General features: G+C 51.2%; 5 protein-coding genes and 1 non-coding gene across 9 annotated transcripts; 3 read left to right on the top strand and 3 right to left on the bottom strand.

Annotated features, from left to right (window-relative positions):
* Positions 1 to 2,193: 2,193 nt before the first annotated feature.
* On the top strand, positions 2,194 to 3,146 carry NCU06690 (hypothetical protein; the record flags this gene model as incomplete). The annotated part of the gene is made up of 4 exons (XM_955912.1): positions 2,194 to 2,221; positions 2,516 to 2,736; positions 2,950 to 2,983; positions 3,043 to 3,146. The coding sequence occupies 4 exons, from the start codon at positions 2,194 to 2,196 to the stop codon at positions 3,144 to 3,146; spliced, it is 387 nt and encodes a 128-aa protein (XP_961005.1).
* Positions 3,147 to 5,218: 2,072 nt separating this feature from the next.
* On the bottom strand, positions 5,219 to 5,971 carry NCU06689 (hypothetical protein; the record flags this gene model as incomplete). The annotated part of the gene is made up of 1 exon (XM_955911.1): positions 5,219 to 5,971. One exon carries the CDS (start codon positions 5,969 to 5,971, stop codon positions 5,219 to 5,221), a length of 753 nt encoding a protein of 250 aa, XP_961004.1.
* Positions 5,972 to 6,316: 345 nt separating this feature from the next.
* NCU06688 (F-box domain-containing protein) lies at positions 6,317 to 9,596 on the bottom strand. The gene is made up of 2 exons (XM_955910.3): positions 8,442 to 9,596; positions 6,317 to 8,347 (listed from the first exon to the last, which is right to left on the bottom strand). The coding sequence occupies exons 1-2, from the start codon at positions 8,858 to 8,860 to the stop codon at positions 6,646 to 6,648; spliced, it is 2,121 nt and encodes a 706-aa protein (XP_961003.2). The 5' UTR covers positions 8,861 to 9,596; the 3' UTR covers positions 6,317 to 6,645.
* Positions 9,597 to 10,048: 452 nt separating this feature from the next.
* On the bottom strand, positions 10,049 to 14,098 carry gsy-1 (glycogen synthase-1). Of its 4 annotated transcripts, XM_011396395.1 has the most exons (7): positions 13,879 to 14,098; positions 13,637 to 13,737; positions 13,031 to 13,157; positions 12,874 to 12,971; positions 12,533 to 12,808; positions 10,924 to 12,479; positions 10,049 to 10,862 (listed from the first exon to the last, which is right to left on the bottom strand). In XM_011396395.1, the coding sequence occupies exons 3-7, from the start codon at positions 13,107 to 13,109 to the stop codon at positions 10,751 to 10,753; spliced, it is 2,121 nt and encodes a 706-aa protein (XP_011394697.1). In that variant the 5' UTR covers positions 13,110 to 13,157; positions 13,637 to 13,737; positions 13,879 to 14,098; the 3' UTR covers positions 10,049 to 10,750. The 4 variants fall into 4 exon arrangements, with proteins under 4 accessions (XP_011394697.1, XP_011394695.1, XP_011394698.1 ...); XM_011396393.1 differs by having other exon boundaries at positions 13,637 to 14,098; XM_011396396.1 differs by lacking the exons at positions 13,637 to 13,737; positions 13,879 to 14,098 and adding an exon at positions 13,276 to 13,378.
* Positions 14,099 to 14,228: 130 nt separating this feature from the next.
* NCU06686 (hypothetical protein) lies at positions 14,229 to 15,091 on the top strand (the record flags this gene model as incomplete). The annotated part of the gene is made up of 3 exons (XM_955908.1): positions 14,229 to 14,337; positions 14,396 to 14,656; positions 14,883 to 15,091. The coding sequence occupies 3 exons, from the start codon at positions 14,229 to 14,231 to the stop codon at positions 15,089 to 15,091; spliced, it is 579 nt and encodes a 192-aa protein (XP_961001.1).
* Positions 15,092 to 15,835: 744 nt separating this feature from the next.
* NCU14079 lies at positions 15,836 to 16,569 on the top strand. The gene is made up of 2 exons (XR_897908.1): positions 15,836 to 15,892; positions 16,084 to 16,569. It is a non-coding gene; the product is annotated as a ncrg143 (non-coding RNA).
* The last annotated feature ends 1,513 nt before the right edge of the window (positions 16,570 to 18,082 follow it).

Here is an 18,082-nt window from a genome sequence, read left to right as displayed (position 1 = left end):
TTGGCAGTGTGGGAGGCCATCCTCGACATCGTCTGGTTCTTCCAAGCTTCGAGTCGGACGATGCTGCCGGTGATGTTGCTTTTGAACTCTTGGGATGGTCGGAGTCATTGGCCAAGGAAAGTCATGACAGAAGGTGTTCTTACTGTCCGATACATGTAACACCCGAGCGTTATTCGAGACTGGAGCATGTATGGCATTCCGAAACCCAGAATGCCAAAACTGATACGTCGATTCAGCATTTCCTGATACTGTCTCAACTGTGTTGTCGCCTACCGCATCATCGCAAAAGCTGCCTTGACCGGTTGATTGCAGCAGGCGCCATCGGACTCAGCATTCCATCATGCTTCGAGTTACCGATTTGAAGCTTTTCTTCTCGACATTGTGAGTATCGGGTGGTCGAATGCTTTGCCATGCATCATCCGTATGTCGCGACAACCGCCAGTGGCGCCTTCCTTCTGGTCCAATCATCGCACACAGAGGCTCATCCTATTGATTTTAACATGAAAAAAGAGATATCGATATCTCAAAAGACCTCCACCAGCTCTACCCTCCTATCCCAATGTGACCATGTCAACTTTCTCTCGGCCTTGTTCAATGCATTTCCTGTTATGCCCATCATGTTGATATCTCGCGAATGACCAGCTATTGTGTGATCACCGTGGAGCATCGAATTGCTAAGGAGTTTTAACTGATGGCGATTACCGCCAACAAGATCCTCCTCATCTCAACCGACCTTCTTCCCCAGTCCGCCCAAACAGGAGAGTGGCTCATGTGGCTCAAATGGCTCAGGCAGCCCAAGGAGTCCGAAATCATTTACAAAGCTACCAACAACAGGCACCGAAGGATTGAAAGCCCAAGGTATGTCTGGGCCATGAGCCTTGGGCGGCGTTCTTGCTCATCTTCCCATGTCATATTGAGAAAAGGCGGTCATGGAAAAAAAAAAAAAAAAAAAAGATGTTTGTTCTCGTCTCTCAATCTGGGCGGCCGCTGTACAACCCGAGATGTGATTACAGTTATCGTCAGCAAAGAACGTTCAGTTCCCATCGGCGAACGGTGACACTTGGACCGGTATGCAAACCGGAGGGGACAGGGGAAGAAATCTGGGGGACGGATTATTGCTGAATCTGACAGTGCCTGTGCATGGTGTTACCTGGAATGGAGCCTGTCCTTCAATTAGCATCAGCTCGAAATCCCCTAAACAACTTTGCATCTTTATAAAGCCGCTATCTCCATCTTGCAATGTCGATCGAATGGATAACTCCCGACGATGACAATGTGCCCCTGCTGCCAACCCCCCCGGCCCCCCGCTATCATACACTGCCAGGCAGGGGGATCTCCGCATCAGTTGGTCCTTCTGAAAAAGCAACAATATCTTTTTAGGATTTCCCGCTCATGATTATGGACGTTTCAGCAGGGTAATGACGGTGTGTTTTAGATGGGCAATCTTTTTTCTGTTGTTGTTGTTGTTTTGGTTGTGAAGAATTTAGGGGACACCGAGTCGGAATTCTCAGTCTCCCAAGGCAGCGGCCAATGCTTGTCCAGGTACTACTACCCTTGGATTGCCGTGAAGAGGTCGTGGACGTTGGTTTGATACACTCCCGGCTCCGGCGCGAATCTGCGACACACAAAACACCGGGCAAGGTAGATAGCACCTGGTTCCCGCAAGCATGTACACTACACTAGTACCTATCGCCACGGCAGTTGTGAGGTTGTACAGGTTATGCGGGCGGACGGGTTACACCAAGGAGTCGTCCTCCGGGCATCTGCGACAACACCAATGGCATCGAAGCCGGTTCCTTCTGGCCAGTCATCTTCCAAGGTGCTTCGCTAGTTCGGACTGAAACCTACCTATGTAGCTAACGTATACATAAAAGGATGTGAACTGATCGTGGCGTTTGCTGGAACATCATCGTCACAATGGCGTTATTATAGCGCCGGCCATCTTGGAGACTGGATTGCATCAAATGCTACTTGCGCCTACGGTTTTACCAAAATGTAATCGAGGTGTATCTTGTTTTGGGGCATGACCAGCATGCACTCGCAGAGGGGTCTGTAACTCTTTGGAGAACAGAAAAAAGATTATCTAAATCGAAGCCAATGTATATTATTTCGTCTCAATGCTCGCTTTGACGCAGTATGGAATCATTGAGGGAGCAATGTCGCCCTCACCACATTATCCTATCACTGAAGTTCATGGCCGAGTGGCTGGGGAAACTGGCTGGTAAGCATCATGTGCAGGCAGTCGTGGTTGACTTTTCTTGGTGGCGCACGCGGAAATGGCACTTGAAAGTCTTCCGAGCCTGATAAATATCGGAATCCTGTTCGAAAGCACAAGGAACGATCTTGGTTGGAATCCCCCGCAAATCTGCTTGTAATTTGTACGCAGTTTGATACTGGTGTTATTGTTAGTGAGTGACTTCTTCCGACTGGGAACAGAGGAAGAATGTGCAATCTAGACTATATGATTGGTTCGCTTCTTAAAAGTAACCAGGGTAAAGAGAGAGAGTATTTATAGACAATACCCAAAAGGGAAACACCTCCAGCACTGTTCCAGGGCTTGCATTGCCCAAGTCCACCGAACTGAACGTGAGAGGGGCAAAGTGTCAGCCGAAGTACCGCGCCAACAATCGAATGAGGTTCGGAGGGTGCCTGCCACACATCCCCGCCGTACCCTCGCCTCCCCCCCTTTCCCCGGACCGCTCCGACAGCCCCGGCTCCCGACCCGTGCTCTGGCCGGTTCGTCCGGGACAGCGAGTTGCCGGGATTCTTTGACTGAGTTTTTGTGGGGTCGTTCCGACGAGGATGAGTTGGAGGTAGTTTCAACTTCACTTTGTTGACGGTCAAATATCAGCCACAGATGAAGACTATGATTATGTACCCGATCAGAGTGAACCCGATTCCCACTGTTCCGCGAATCCTGTGTCGCGCAGTACTAGTACCCTTTCCTAGATCAAGCGAGTTGGGCCTTGGCTGGCCTACGAACGTACGAACTGTACAACCGTTTGACTCTCTCTTCTCTCATTATACTTGGCTTACGCATAGCGGGCGTGGCGGGCATGGTTCTAGACCAGGGAACTTTTCGCGAACGACCAGCCCAGGTGAGACGAGGAGAGGCGAACGAGCATGGTGCGGGCCGCGTCAGCTAGGCGGTTGAGATACCCGGACCCAGACCCAGCCAGACCTATGTAACGCCTAAATCAGGGCCAGATTGGAAACCTACCGCCAGGACGGTCAAGGCAGGGTTTGATTTTTCCTCTTTCTGAGGTCACCGCTTTTGCGACTGTGATGCGATGGGCGAGGGTCGTAAGGCGGATGGATCTATTTAGGAATTCCTGGATTTCTAGGCTGGGCTGGGGAACCAGGTCGGTACAAGCCAAGAAAGTGGAAGCTTTCTCCAAATAACGGTGAGGTGACGGTAGAGGCGGTGTGTGTGTGAACCTTGACTACTACTACTCTACACTGCACCCACTCCTTCTTGGGACACCGCTTTGGTGTCTCGAAGTGAAAACTTTTCATTCCTCACCGTTTGGATTGTTAGTTCCGTTTTCTTGTCTACTAGTCTCGCTAGTGGATAAAAAAAAACTTTCTAGATGTTTGGACGTTTGAAGGGCTGCTGGGCATGGAAAGTGTCAACGTCGTCTAACCTCATCCTGCATCAAGAGAAGTCTCCAATTGCGGGAAATAGTCCTTCTCGCATCTGTGAGACACCGGCGTGGTGTTGCGTCATGAACTTTAAAGCTTTGGTGTTACCACCGAACTTGAGACACTAACTAAACCAACCGGGCTCAGTGCTTCTCTAAGTGTGACGTTACTCAATTTAAAGTTAAAGGCAAGGGAGTGAAACCTGCCGACTGGAGTTTTCTAGAAGGCGGGAACCTGATACATAGACATTGATTGAGAAATATCCAAGGCTAAAACTGGGTTCATCACCGGTTCAAGAAAAACAAAAATGAAAAGCTTGAAAGAAAAATTGCAAAGAATAAACGGTGACTCGGACCTCCGAAGGGGGGGGGGGAAGCTTTCCATGAAGAACAGTGGATGGAGATAGCGAACGTTACGACGAGTGCTGCATGTCGATGGCGTGGTGATACATTCCCAACGTAGATAACTCACACACATTCCAAAGATGTATATAACATTACATAGCTCAACAAGCTAAGGGAATGTACAAAGTCAGACATCCAAAATCGCTTGATATGACGTGAGTAGAGATGTTCAATGTCGATAAGTCCTTTGACTAGAGCTTAGGGAATCAAACTTGATTCTTTATGAGACAGTAAGGACGGAGCCTTGCGTAACGGAGCACCTTGAGAGATGAAGCATTTTGTCATGTTCGGCTTATTCTCACCAAGATTCGTCAATGTTAGACACTACGACTTGTTTGCGGATGATTACTACTATGTGGCGTAATTCGGGGTACTGAGCACCGAGAGAGAAGCCGGTTATTACCTGTACTCAAAGAAATCATAAACTGCCTGGTTGATGGTTCCGTTTTGGCCACCCGATAGGCGAGGTCGACGGGATCGTTTAGGAGGCCATCACGATGTCCAACTCTGACCGTATTGTAGTAGTTATTGCTGGCCATAAAAACTAAGACCGGAAAAGGTTTTAGATGCTATGTTTTCTCTTGAAATCAGAGCTAACTTGTCATCTAAGACATTGCGTTTTTGCCCAACTTACAGAGGTTTTTTTTTTTTTTTTTTTTCTCGAGGTGTTGTGGTAACATAGTTTTATCGAAACACTTTCTATTACCCAAGTCTTAAGTTGTCACTCCAAAACAGCCACCTTGTTGACGACCAAAGGAAAAGGTAACAATGCTTATAGTATCTTTGAAGCTACAAACCAGAAAGGCAGCTACTTCATACCAGGTTAAATATAACATGTCCTGAATATTCCGTTTCACTCAGCTAAAACGCCCTGGCTGCCTGGAAAGTTCAATCTCAACCACCCACGGAAACCGCATTCTCCCTTCATCCACCGGCTCTCCAGCAGCATTCACAAATAATGTATGTTTCCTCGGCTCGATTTTCAGCGTATCTCCCCCACAATGCGAAATCCTGCAACACTTCTCCCCCCTCAACCGCTTTAGCTTGGCCCTCTTCTTTTCCAAAACCTCAGGACTATCCCACTTCCCCATCCTCAACCCCGCCAGCGTCTCAAGCACAACAGACTTTTCGTTGTCAATATCCGTCACATGCGACGGCATTTTCCCGCTTTCCTAAGCCGGTCTATCCCGCCATCTAACAATCTTGGCTCCCCATCCCGCGGGTACATGTCCAAAACAATGTAGTCTCGGTCTGGCCATTGCTACGGCCGCGAAGAGGAAAGGACATCCAGCATGGGTTTTGGGATCGGAGGCGGCGGTGACATCAAGAACTCCCAGAGGTGGACCGTGGGTGATGACCACATCAGCACTATATCCAATATCAAACACGTGTCCCTGGCTCTTTGTGTATTGGAAACTCCAGTTCTTATTTCCTTGTCCCTGGTAGTCGTCGTCGTCGTCGTCGTCGTCGGAAGAGGCGCGTGGTGTATAAGGCGAAGCATAGACGGATAAAGATGCTCCATTGCCTAAAGCGAAGTGATGTCGCCCCTCATCCAGAAAGAAAATCCCGTCCTTCTTTGCCTGTTCGGAGCACAGAAGCTGCCGAGCTTGCCCCTTTTTGCCGTAAGTTTTGTATATTTCCTCCTTCTTCTTAATCCTTAAATTGGTGGCGGTTTCCGTAATCTTGGTCTCGTACACGGCATCGTCTAGAGTGAAGTCGTGGCTACCGGGGATGACCAGCTTGAGCGGCCCGTTGATGGCTTTGAAAAAAGCTAGTGCGCTGGCGAACTCGGAAAGCTTGGATTCCTGGGTTAGGTTGCCGCAGTGGATAATTACGTCGACTGGCATGGTGGAGAGGGAGGAAAGGAGGCTAGGCGAGGCGTAAGTATCAGAGATAATGAGGAATCGAGCTTTGATGTTGGACATGGTGAGGATGGATGGCATTACATGAAGCTTGTGGACAGGTTGGAACTTAGCCGGGCTCGTTGGTTCGGGGGGGGTGTAAGCAGCATGTTGTTGATGAAAACTTAGGCTGGAGAAGATAGATATGGAGGAGTGTGCAGCTGGTTTATCTGAAGGTAAGAGCAGATATTTTAGAAATGTTCCTGCTGGATGGATGCATTTGTGAACAAGTGAACAGACACAGAACCTGCGTTGGTAATTACCTGGCGAGCAAGTAAGTGCAGGAGGAGCTATTTACCAACCCCCCAACCAGACTTACCTGGCCAATCTCGAGTGAGGCCTCTGCTGATACCGAGAACGTGAACAGGACAGGCAGGACAAAGTATACTTGGAGGAAGGGGTAAGAGGAATTATTTACTACTGTACAGTTTCGAGATATTACCGTACAACATTAAACGACAGTTGCAACCTGTTTCTTGTTTATCACCCCATTTTAACGTTCCCGTTAACACTCCGCCCACAGATCCCATATTACCCCCTTTTTGTCAGACAGCTGAGCATGTCATTTACATTCACGCTAAACAGTCAGGGCAGACAAACAAACCCACACGAACCACCATGTGCCAGCTTACGGGGCAACAGTCCGGAAAATACCCATATTCGAAATCAACCACCCAATATTTCGGCTTCAGCTTAAACTACCGCCACAAATCCTGCTTCTCCTTCTTCTTCTCCCCGGAACTGCTCTTGGGCCTAGGCCACAACTCCTCATCCCCACCAGAACCACCGCCAAATCCAGTCCCCCTATCCACACTCCCTCCCCGAGTGCTTCTGCCAGGATCTTCAGCCGGCAAGGCCAAGAAACCACCGCCAACCCCGGCACCACCGATTAGCACGCTCCTCCTCGCACCAGCGCCGCTGCCCCTCCGCCCATAGCCGCTCTGTGGGCTTTCATTCGCGCCAGGGGACGTTGCCGGCCCACCGCCGACCTTCACAAAGGACCAGGTGGTTTCGTCGTCGCCTTTGGTGAACACCTCGAGCTTGGCAGGGAGATTTGCAGGTGGGGCTACCAAGTTGGCAAAGGGGTTGTTACTGCTGAACCGATGGTTGGGAGGCGGTTGTTTGCCGGCTGCCGGCTGCAGGAAACCCGAGAAGCTGTTAACCGAAGATACGGACCCAAATTGACGATGGCCGGGCACGAAGGGAGCGGCGGGAGGAGCAAAGCCTGATAAGCTGCCTTGGTGTGAATGAAAGCTACCACCAGCAGCAGGTCCAAACCCAGAGCCGGGTTGTGAAAAGCTCATGGGCCCACTGTTGGGGGAGAAACCGCGATTCGAGCCGCTACTGGAAGGGCGTCCCATACTGGCTCCAACAAAGCCGGGGGAAGGTGTGGGAAGACCGAGTAACATGTCGGGGAAGTTCGGGTCTCGCACATAGAGTGCCCGTAGGTTTGGTAGTCCGCCTGTCAGTAAGGAAGTTGCCAGGAAGCTGTAATAGCTCGAGGTAATGCCAGAGTATTTGGGAGTCGACGAGGCTGGGGTGATCTCGTAGTGTAAGGTCTGGAGACTTGTCGAGTTGAAAGTTTGTGCAAAGTATTGACCGTTGGCGGACGGCACGGCTTGGGCGACACTGTCCATCACGGAAAGGTGCTTGAGCTTTGGAGCATACGGCAAGAACTCTTGCAAGGCCCAAGGGAATACGCCTGTACTGTTCAGGGTAAGCTCTCGCAGTGCGCTCTGCGCGTTCGGGTCCATTAACCAGCCCCTCAAGCCTTCTGTGGTGACATTGGGAACGTTGGTAAGGATGAGCTCTTCAAGTGCGGGAAAAGGAGGCAACATGTCGTTCCACGCCAAAGTCTCGTCGGTGACGCAGGTTGTGTCGTTGATCTTCAGGACGCGCAAGCTCTTTAAGCAACCAAGCACCTGGCGTAGGATTGCCGGGTCGACTTCCACGCGTACCAGCTCCAATACCTCCAGGTGAGGCCACACTTTTCCGGTGGCCAGCATCTGCAGACTATGCTCCGCACCAGCCATATATATCATCTTTCGTAGGTGAAGGCATCGCGCCTGTACTTCGAGCCGAAGGGTCACGAAGGCTGGATCATCTGCAAACAGGCCTTCGGGCAAATCGACATACTTGAGGTTTGGCGTTACAGCGATCGTCCGCGCTAGATCGGCCCGGCAGGATTCTCGCAGCATATAAGGCGTCTTGAAGAATTCCACGATCCTTCCTAGCCGCACGGGATCCTCGCGGAGAGTGCGGCATAGCAATTTGAGGCGCGCCTGCGCCGTATCCTCGGGTTCTCCATTGCGATCAAATCGGGCTTTGCGCTTGCGGGCTTCGGCTAAGTCTGCCTCGCGGTCGCAATAATGCACCTGGTCGATGCGGATGCTATAGTATCTGTGAAGTAGTGACCCCGTCAGTATTTTTCCATGGCGACGGACGGTATCAGGGAAACGGGGCTTGATGCCCATCCGAACGGGTCTAAACATACAGAAGATTGACGCCCTCTTTCCTCCACCTCTTGCACACGGCGACACAATGCGCCAGATCGCGCAAGTCGCACAGCATGCAAGCATCTTCGGTCGAGCTGGCTTCACAAGTCTCGTAGCTCGTATCCCTGCTATGGGGGCATACAAAAGTGAATATGCGTTCGAGAATCGGGGCTGGGAGGTTCGCGAGAATGGTGGCAGACTCCCGCGTCACCATATGGCGATACTGAGAACCCCACGGGCCATTTGAATCGTTCCGGGCGTGGCCGTAGGAGGGGTATGGGTTTCGGGAGTCGTCATCGAAGCCGGCGCCCAAGACTTGTCTGTTGGGGCTGTAACCGAAGCCCGGCAAGGCGGCTGCTATGGCCGAACCACCGACGCTGGCCTTCCGCTTGTCTTTATTACGCCTGAAGAACTTCATGTTGTTGCGCCCCCGTGATACAGTCTGAGATTCCGAACGGATGAGGCAGAGAAAAGTAAGAAGAAACAGAGGGAGAAAGATTGAGATGCGAGCGCCAGAAGAGTGGTGGCTTGTGGTTGATGAATGCTTCGAAATCCTACGCAAACTCGTTGCGTGGGAGCTGGATACTCGTCTAGTCTAAGGGGCGGCTACCGCCCTGGAGAAGCGACGATCCAAACCCTGGGCAGAGTCGAAATATCGTTGGGTTGGTGGTACCTGGATGGCGATCGCAAGAGTGGTTGATGTTAGGTTGCAGGGGCGCGAACCCGGCCGGCCACTGTTATCGAGAGGAACTTGTCAAGGGGGGCCTGGGGAGATTCCGCGTTGGGGCATGAATGCAGGCTGTGCCGCTGTTGTTGTTACCCCTAGCGTGGGGCCTTTAATACTCCGGCAAACCAGCACTGACCGATGGCTTCGACTGTTTCGTTTCACCACTGCCTAGGGTGGGATTGTTGACAATCCTGTTTGCTAATTGCGGCACCTCGTGGGAATGTGGTAAATATAACGAGAATTTGCAGATGCCGTCCTAGGGAGTCCTAGGGGAAGAGGGGACCGAAGCAGTCAACGTGGTGAACCAAGGTAGTAGCGGAGGACCACATACCTAAGGTACTCAAAAGGGGGGAAGCAGGCAGCGCACAGGCTTTGAAGCAACGCACGATAGGCGTACCATGGACATATATAGGTATGTATGTAGTAGTGTACACAACGGCTAGGGTCGCACAGGACTTGGTGTGCTTGCTGGAGGCGCCCGATGGAACGTGTTTGCACGTCGTAACCGAAAGGTGCTGCAACCTCAAGCAGGTCAAAAAGAAGGGAAGAGAGCTGGGTGTTGCTCCCGAATCGGCTGTGATTACCTTATGAGGAATTGCTGCGTCGTCAGAAATGGACAGGAGAGGCAACGAAGCACAACACCCACGGCACACAGTCCAGATTGAAGGAAGTGAACGCCATCTCTGGCCGCCAAAAGCAAACAACGAACCCTCCGTCGGTGTCAGCCTGCTTTCATTCCGTTGCTGGAATATGCGCCACAGAATCGGTCTAGGACTCTTTCCCCTCCTATGATATATCGATATTGCGTTTTTGCCTCAAACGCGCTTACTGTCCAAAGGCGACTGGGCAGATTAGACAAAGAGATGAGCTCCTGACTTCCAATGATTGGCAACTGATGCTAGTTTGCTTCGTGCCCACGTCCTTGTAAGTGCTAACCTCCTAACTAATATCTGGAGTGGGGATTTCATTGCACGTTGTTCTGCAGCCTATGAACGCCTCGGTTGCCCCCCCCCCCCTGAGAAGACGAATATGCAGGGCCTACATACACCCTATTACTAAAGGCCATGCGGCCTATTTAAGCACATGGAATCACCACCATCGATGATGTCCTGAGAAAGCCCGATTCTATTAGGTACAAGAAAACGATGGAATCCTCCGCCAGGCAAATACATTGTACAGTTACACACACCGTTGGTCCTGTTCCTACCCTAATGTACCCTGCTCAGAACCCGACGTCGAGGACTGGAAACTCGCTCCGCTATGGCTTTACAAGAGCTTGACTTCACCGGGGACCACGAAGGTTGAAAGGAGGACCGGGAGGATACTGCGTCCCCACGTCTCGGCCCTTCTCCCGTCAACCCTTATACCTGCTCAACCCGACGATGATAGGATTCTTCTATCGCACCCTCGTCTTGCTATGCTCTGCGAGCTCCAGTACTCCCGGGGACCAGGGTGGATAGCTCGGACGAACAAATCAGATTTCCGCCCAACGAAGCCCGTGTATTTTTTTTGGGGAAACATAAACGCTGACAACCAATGACTGAACGATTCTGAAAGATGATCAAGGCAACAGAGCTCGCGTTACCTGGTGCCGTTGAGTTGTAGACCCTGAATACTGTCGAGGGGGCTACCCGGCCCCGTACGCTGCTTCAGGGTAAGCGGGAAAGGATACTCTTCAGGGTCCTCTTCCTCACTAGAATCAGAAAAGTCAGTATCATTTTTCAACATGTTGAGAGGACATCACCATCACTTACGGTAACTTCCATGCAACGTAGTCCTCGGTACTCAGACCCTCGTGACTCTCCTGAAGACTAGCAAAATCGCCAGGGGTCATCATACCAGTCCGGTCTCTAGGCGAGCCCGGTACTGAGAAGGGACGAGATATCTTTTGCTCGACTCCTGGAATGAAGTCTTCCTCCTCCTCGCCATTGAAAGATGTAGGATAGGCGCGGCGCAACGCAAGTTGGCGTGCCTTGACGTACTCCATACCCATTCGCTTCCAGTCCAAGAGATCGCTCAAACGCTCGGTTCTGTTTCTCTGGTTGATGCGCTGTCTGCGGCTCTTCTGGGTAAATTCAAACATGTACTGAGTAAGCTGGTTGACCGAGTCATCGACTCCCTTGGAGCGACGATCCACGATATAGATACCGTAGTCGCTCGAGTTCTCGATGAGTTCCTCCATGTAGCAGCCGAATCCAGAGAGGTTGGTGGTGATGCTTGGTACACCCATCACAGTGCATTCTGCCGGAGTGTAGCCCCAAGGCTCGTAGTAAGAAGCGAAGACGCCCAGATGGGTGCCGCGCACAAAGTCATCGTAATCGAGAGGCAACACGGGGTTGGCCGAGCTCAAGAACTCGGGATGGAAAACAATCTTGACTCGGTCTGAGGGATGGTTGAAGAGCTGTACCCGGCGGATCTGGTTCAGAATTGGGTCCTCGTGGTCGTTGAGCATGTTGTGGGTAACAATGGGTGGGAGTGTGTGCCTCTTCATGGCAAAGAGACGACGACGAAGGAGAACACGGTCCTGACTGGTAATCAGCTCCTTCTCCTCAGGCAACGGGTCGCCCTCGTGCCACTTGACAGAGCGCTCAAAGATGCGACGGCCAATTCCACGCTCAATAACATCAACGGTATCTCTCAGAGACTTGATGACAGCCTGTCCCTTCAATGCTTCAACGGTCAAGGAAGTGGTCTGGGCAGGCATGATGATGAAAGCAACAACTGTCGTCTTGCTTCCGGCGGTCTTGAGGCGGTGGTTGAGACGGGCAAGCGACTCGATAAACATGTCCACACCCTTATTCCTGAACTCGTAGCGACCCGCAGTAAAGAAGTAGAGCGTGTTTTCTGGCTCAAAATCGTAATGGCCGTAGAAGTGACCGCGGACAAAGTCATGAATCTTCTCCTTGTTTTGCTGGTGGAGGTTCTGGAACTCGTGCATGGCCGAGAACTTGGTGACGTTGAGACCATTGGGGAGGACACCATCGGGCTTGCGCTTGAGCAAATGCTCACTCTCGTAAGCTGTAATGTGGGAAACGGTGGTGAAGACATCGCAGGAATGGGCGGCAGCTCGCTCGATGCAGTATCTATGATAGATTCCACGCTTTCCAGCCTCGGCGTCAACGTCAAACCACTGAAGGTTGTTGTAGAAGTCTACTGAGCCGGCGCACAAATAGCGACCGAGAAGAGTGGCATGTGTCGTGAAGATGGTGGTAACGTCAATCTGCCTCTTCTTGGTCAATGGCAGCGCGACACCGGCAAGCCATTCGTGGAAGTGGGCGATGACGGCCTTTCTCTTCTCATGGCATACAAACTACGATTTTGTTAGCTTCGGGCGCCTCTCTGCTTTGTGACGCAAGTACTGACCTCGCCCAGGAACCATGCGACCAGGTAACCAAAGACAATGGCCTCGTTCGTCTCTTCGTCGTTGTCCGGAGATGGGATAGAAGCAACATTCCAGAGGTCCGTCTTCCACTCGTTCATGTAACCGTAAGCGGTCTTTGTATCGAAGAGCAACACTCTGGGAGCTCCCTCAATGAGCCATCGTCCGTAAAGAATGCCGATGCCACGGTCTCTCATGGCCTGAATCGTCGCCTTTAGTTCGGGGTTGGATGGCTCTAGCTCTTCAACCTCGACGGCCGCCTGGAATCATTCCTGTCAACAACCATGTTTCAAGCCACAGTGTAAAGGGCGCAAGAGCAGCGTACCGATTGGTGGTTCAAAGGACCGATAAGAGTGTAACGGTCGCCATATTCAGCGGTTGTAACTGGAGCTTTCGACTTGAGAACGGAGTAGATTCCACCAACTAGAACAATTGTTAGATTGGAAGCTCCTTCCTGGCGCAATTGATACTTTTGCGCATACCTCGATGGGCGACCTCGGTCGCCACCTCAAAGAGGAGGTGGTTTTTGACCTCGCGGGGTTCACGGTTGTCGTGGGCCATTGTGGCTCAATATGAATGGGTGACGGGCGCGCCGAAGTCAAGATGCTTCTGTCGTCCGAGCTTCGTGTTAGTAGGTAACCAGAAGCTGCCACAGAACACTGATTTTTCAGGTTCGTAGAGAGGAAGAGAGGGCGAGTAGACGTAGCAAGAAGAGGGACCAGCAGACGGTTGGGTTCTATTTGAAGCAGATCAGGTCGACGTAGCCAGGACGAGACAACACGCACTGGTGGGGTAGAGCTTCGAGGAATGTCACCCGGAATGGGGTCTGGGTGGGAAGCTTCAGGGGTGCAGCTGGGGATGCGAAGCTTTAAAAGCCCGGCCGGAAGCGGGGAACGGGGCCTCACTGAAGCTACTGGAACCTCAACCTGAACCGAGTTTCCAACCTCTTCCCGGCGCACGGCTTCGATCTCTTGAGCTAGGTTCGCTTGGGAGTCTGGGCTGCGAATACCACCGGCTCGACGGCTCGACACAGGTGCTGCGGTGTCGCAGGAAGAGAAAAAGTGTGTGTCTCACAAACCGGAACGTACCTCGAAGAGTTCCACCTCTAGGGCAGGGAGGCACAAACGGAACTGGAAAACAGTGCCTTCGGGCAGCAACAGAGGCAGATCTGGAACTGAATCTCACTATACTAGACCCAACCCGAAGAGTCAGAATCTGAGTAACGCGAGGTCCTCGTGAACAAGGGGAGGCGCGTGTAAGTGGGCTCGCTGCGAGATGAAGTCGGCTGCGAACGGGAAGGGCACGGTAGGACAGACAAAAGACTACCTACGCTACGTTGACAGTCTGAAGTGAAGCTGAAACAGGATGACTGAAGGAAGTCTGAAAGCGGGAGCGAGAGGGTAAGTCGGTAGTGGTAGGTAGGTAGTGCCGCCGGTTTCTTTGGATAGGATAGGTAGAGGTAGGTAATTGGGCAGTAACGCTATAGAAGAGGGGAGAAGTTTGAGGTTTGTTTATACATACTCGGCTACTCTTGAACTGGGGGGCAACACTGCTACACAGATACCTTCTTCCTACGTACAGATCATGATATTGCAAACCTAACTCAATGGGATCCAATGCTATGCATTCCAGGTTGCCGCCGCCAAAAGGTTCCCCTTCTTTCTGGGTTGCTCGATCTCGATGGCAACTCTTGGAGGTCCGTCACAGCTGTCCAGTACGTGCACAGTAGTGGGCACTAAGGAATCCGCCCGTCCCAACATCGATGCACCATCACCGTTCAATACGCCCAGTACGTAACGAGCGTCATTGGTAGTATGTAGACTGCCCGCGTTAACGCAGGTCAACAGGCATGGCGTCAAGCTTGCGAACCACCGAGTTGCCATTCAGACGCATGACGGTACCTCACCTCAACGCCCCAACTTTGACAGGTATTTCTGTTCAATTTTTTTTCTTCGCACTCCGACGGGCTCTTGAGACATCCATGGGCATTTCAGAGTCCATGTATCTGAACATGAAGCTCTGCCGCGCTTTGTCTTCCCACGAGCCTTACCCCAAAGTATTCAAGGGGGATCCCGATTTCAGTGGATTACTCTACCTTGGGTACGACTGTAAGTATATTATCTACGGAGGGTCCTCCAGATCTGTGCAGTGCGTATCCCCGCTTCAGCAAAGTCAAATCACCTTTTGTCTGACCTTTCCCAATCAGATTGCCCAATTACAACACCATACATACCGGGTGTAACAACAACGCCCACCGTTCGGTTTCTTTGGGTTGTCTGGTCCTGATCATCGCATGTTGCCCTCTCGACTAACTGCATTTCACCCAACCAACAGCAACGAATACTCCCATGCGGCCCCGATCTCACGGCCAAGCTGGCCCAAAGACGGCTATTGAAAAAAGTCAGACAAGAAGCGAAGAAATAGTACCTCTAGCGAGGCCGGAAAAGAACAAGACAAGCACAAGTTGGGCTGTTGGGTCCCCACTGCCCGGCATTGGTTCCAGAGCAACATTCATTCTTGTAGTCTCCTCCATAGTCCCTTGATCCCTTGCAACTGCAACCTATCGGCGCGGGGATTCCTGCACTTCACCCCTCATATTCTGCAACGGAACTCCATTCACTTAAACCGATATCAGCCACAAATTCCCCACCAGCGCCGATGGGTGTTGACCCAAACAGTTAGATTTCTACCCAATTCTTTGATGGGATTTTTTCCAGCAACTTTCTCACCCTCAAAGCTGTTTTCTCTCTAAAGACGTCCAGCGTCATATACAGCAAAAGCTCAGCATGACGCCGCCATAGGTACTTGCCTCGGCTGAGAAAACAGTGGCTGGTCAGCAAGAAGAACAGCCCCAACCATCCAACGATCCCCGCTCTTTTGCGTCATTCCCAACTGAAATTGGATCCACAACAACGCGCACTGGGCCGTGCGGGTCCCGTCTTTCCAAATTTGGAGAGGAGCTCCCCTCCTTCCGTTGTCTCCCCCGCCTGGGGCTTGCTGGCTCAAGTTAGTCAGCATGACGACATGCCATTGGCGGGGGTATCATCTTCTTGGGACGACTTCTGGGGGATGCTGCACAACTAAACTCCAAGAGGAAACCTCATTGACGAAGTTACTGTGTAGGGATATACGAGTGTTTTCGGGGGATCAATCTAGCTACTACCTTCCTCTATAATGGCTGTTTTCCCGGTCTTCAACTCTCAGCAGCTACGAACAACAATGGGCATCTACCTTCCTCTTGCGCGGCTGCGGACTTCGCGCCCAATAACACGGACAGACTACGAATCCCCAACAGATGCGGTATCGCATATGTACATAGAAGGGAAGTCTGTTCCATCCACGCGGTAAGCCTGAATGGGCCTCTTTTGCCTCCAATGCTACTCCAACAAAAGTCTCTTTACATGCACAACATTTTGGTGTTGTACCTTCGTCATCCCCAGACCTCAAAGCCCATTGCGGCCATTTCATTCACCCTGGCCTTTCCTGCATCCCATTACTTTCAGTGACATCGAGGATGGTATCGGAATCCCGAAAGACGGGCTACCGTACCTACTAGTTAGGTATAAACGCAGCGTGTACCTACATTGACACGCGACAACGACATGGACGGCGGGAGGTTTGGTGTTGTGCACAGTCAGGTTTTGTGCATTGACAATTCCAACCTCCCCTCACCCGTTGATGCCTCATTGGCATGCAAGACTTGTTTCAGCCATAGCCAACCCTCCGCGTACGTGGGTACCCGATGTGGAGCAATTCAACGTCGCCGTGCCGTGTCCGCATCTTCGGGAGAAGCAGATGAGATGAGAATTGTGATCAATGGGTGGTAGTAAGGTGAATAGGGGAAAATTCTTTACATTGTGCTACATACCTACGCTGTAGTCTAGTTGCGGTTTCGGCTGACGGCTGATACCGACACGGGCCAAGTGGCTCATGTGGTTGCAGTGGAAAATGCTGGAAGTTTGGAACTTTTCACACCTATAGTGCTAGAACTGCATAGGAGCTGAACTAAATTCATCACTGGCAAAAATCGTCAGCGACAGTATGGATTGCCTTTTGTTTCACTCCACTCGCGGACAACTCAACCAACTGCGTAGCCGGGCGGTATCCAAAAAAAAAGCCAACTGTATACATATGAAGTCAATGCTTGTTGAGATGTGGTGGACTGGTAGCAAGCATCGGCAAGGCGCTTACACACTCGTCTGAATATCATTACAATGGACAAAGTGATGGTAGGTTGATGATAAATAGCCTAACATTACGATACCAACACCACCACCACCACCATCAATCATCACCTCTCAATGTCAAAGTGGTCCGTCCAATTATCCAGTCAGAAGGATATTCAACAAGAATGCTGAACCTGCACTAGTTTCTGCCATGTTTGGGGTTAAAGGTTTGATCAAATTAACCACAATGAGTTCTGGCAGGATAATCAAGACGCCTTCACCACCACCTTGCACGACATGATCACCCAAAGTAAATATCAGGCAGTTCAATGATATCTAAAGGCGTGCCAACAACATGCTTGCAAGCTGCAGCTTAAACTGTCTTTGTACATAGCCTTGTCAAGTACCAACTTGGATTACATTACTCGATTTTCAATCAAGCGTAAACTATAGACCACAAACACCCTAACATGATTCTCCCCCTGATATATTCCCGGCCACGGGAGTAACTACAAACAGGAACAGGTGAGCCAAGCCAGGTCAGCTACGGGAGAGTCTTGGACAAGACGGACACCTTGAACGGAACAACTTCAGTACACCCGATGGAACCTTTGGAGAATCAACTTCAAACGTGGCCCTGTAAAACCCTCGACGATATGATGAAAGTCTCGAACTACCATCGCTCAACCCAGGTTCACCACACCCCAAACTTGCATAACAACCTGATCCCAACTTGGGTTATCAACGGTATGGTATGTTTACGTTTGATGTTTTTCTGAAGGATCAAGTCCATTTCTTTTTTTTGGCACCAAGCCGTCTCTTCTTTTGTATAACATATGGAACGTGAATGTCCGGGATTGGATCAATAGGTGTCAAGATAAAATCTCAGTTGCACAGAGGTTCGCGTTGGCCGATTGTTGCGAAGAGGAGGATTCAGCTAAGAGTTCCCAATGCAGCTGTTAGCGATAGCTTAAAACGTATGCACGAGCCACCATAATTGTTTTAGCCATGTAATGGCATTCAGCTGCCGTCGCGGCGAGCGTGGTCACGGGATTGGCTGTCACAGCTGCCCAGGCTCATGCTGTCGGTCTTCAGACTCGAGCATCCGCCAACATCCCCCTACCTGGAGCCATAGCAGCCAACCTGATTTGATCACTGCATCGACACCACTCGGTGCCCGTCGCTCCTCTACCTCTAATCTTCACGACATACTCTACCATCACAGCTTGACGGACAATTTTCTGAGCGGGCCTACAGCTTCATTTTCCACTCCGAGTCGCTCCCACGATGTGACGACAATGCGCGACGGGTCACCATTTGCGGGGCTTTCGAACCCAGCGGTCAGCACCTGGGTACAGCATCACAGAC

This window comes from Neurospora crassa, linkage group V, assembly GCF_000182925.2.
Source record: "Neurospora crassa OR74A linkage group V, whole genome shotgun sequence".
Lineage (NCBI taxonomy): Eukaryota > Fungi > Ascomycota > Sordariomycetes > Sordariales > Sordariaceae > Neurospora > Neurospora crassa.
The sequence above is the reverse complement of the archived record's forward strand: the minus strand, read 5'-3'. Positions and strand labels throughout refer to the sequence as shown.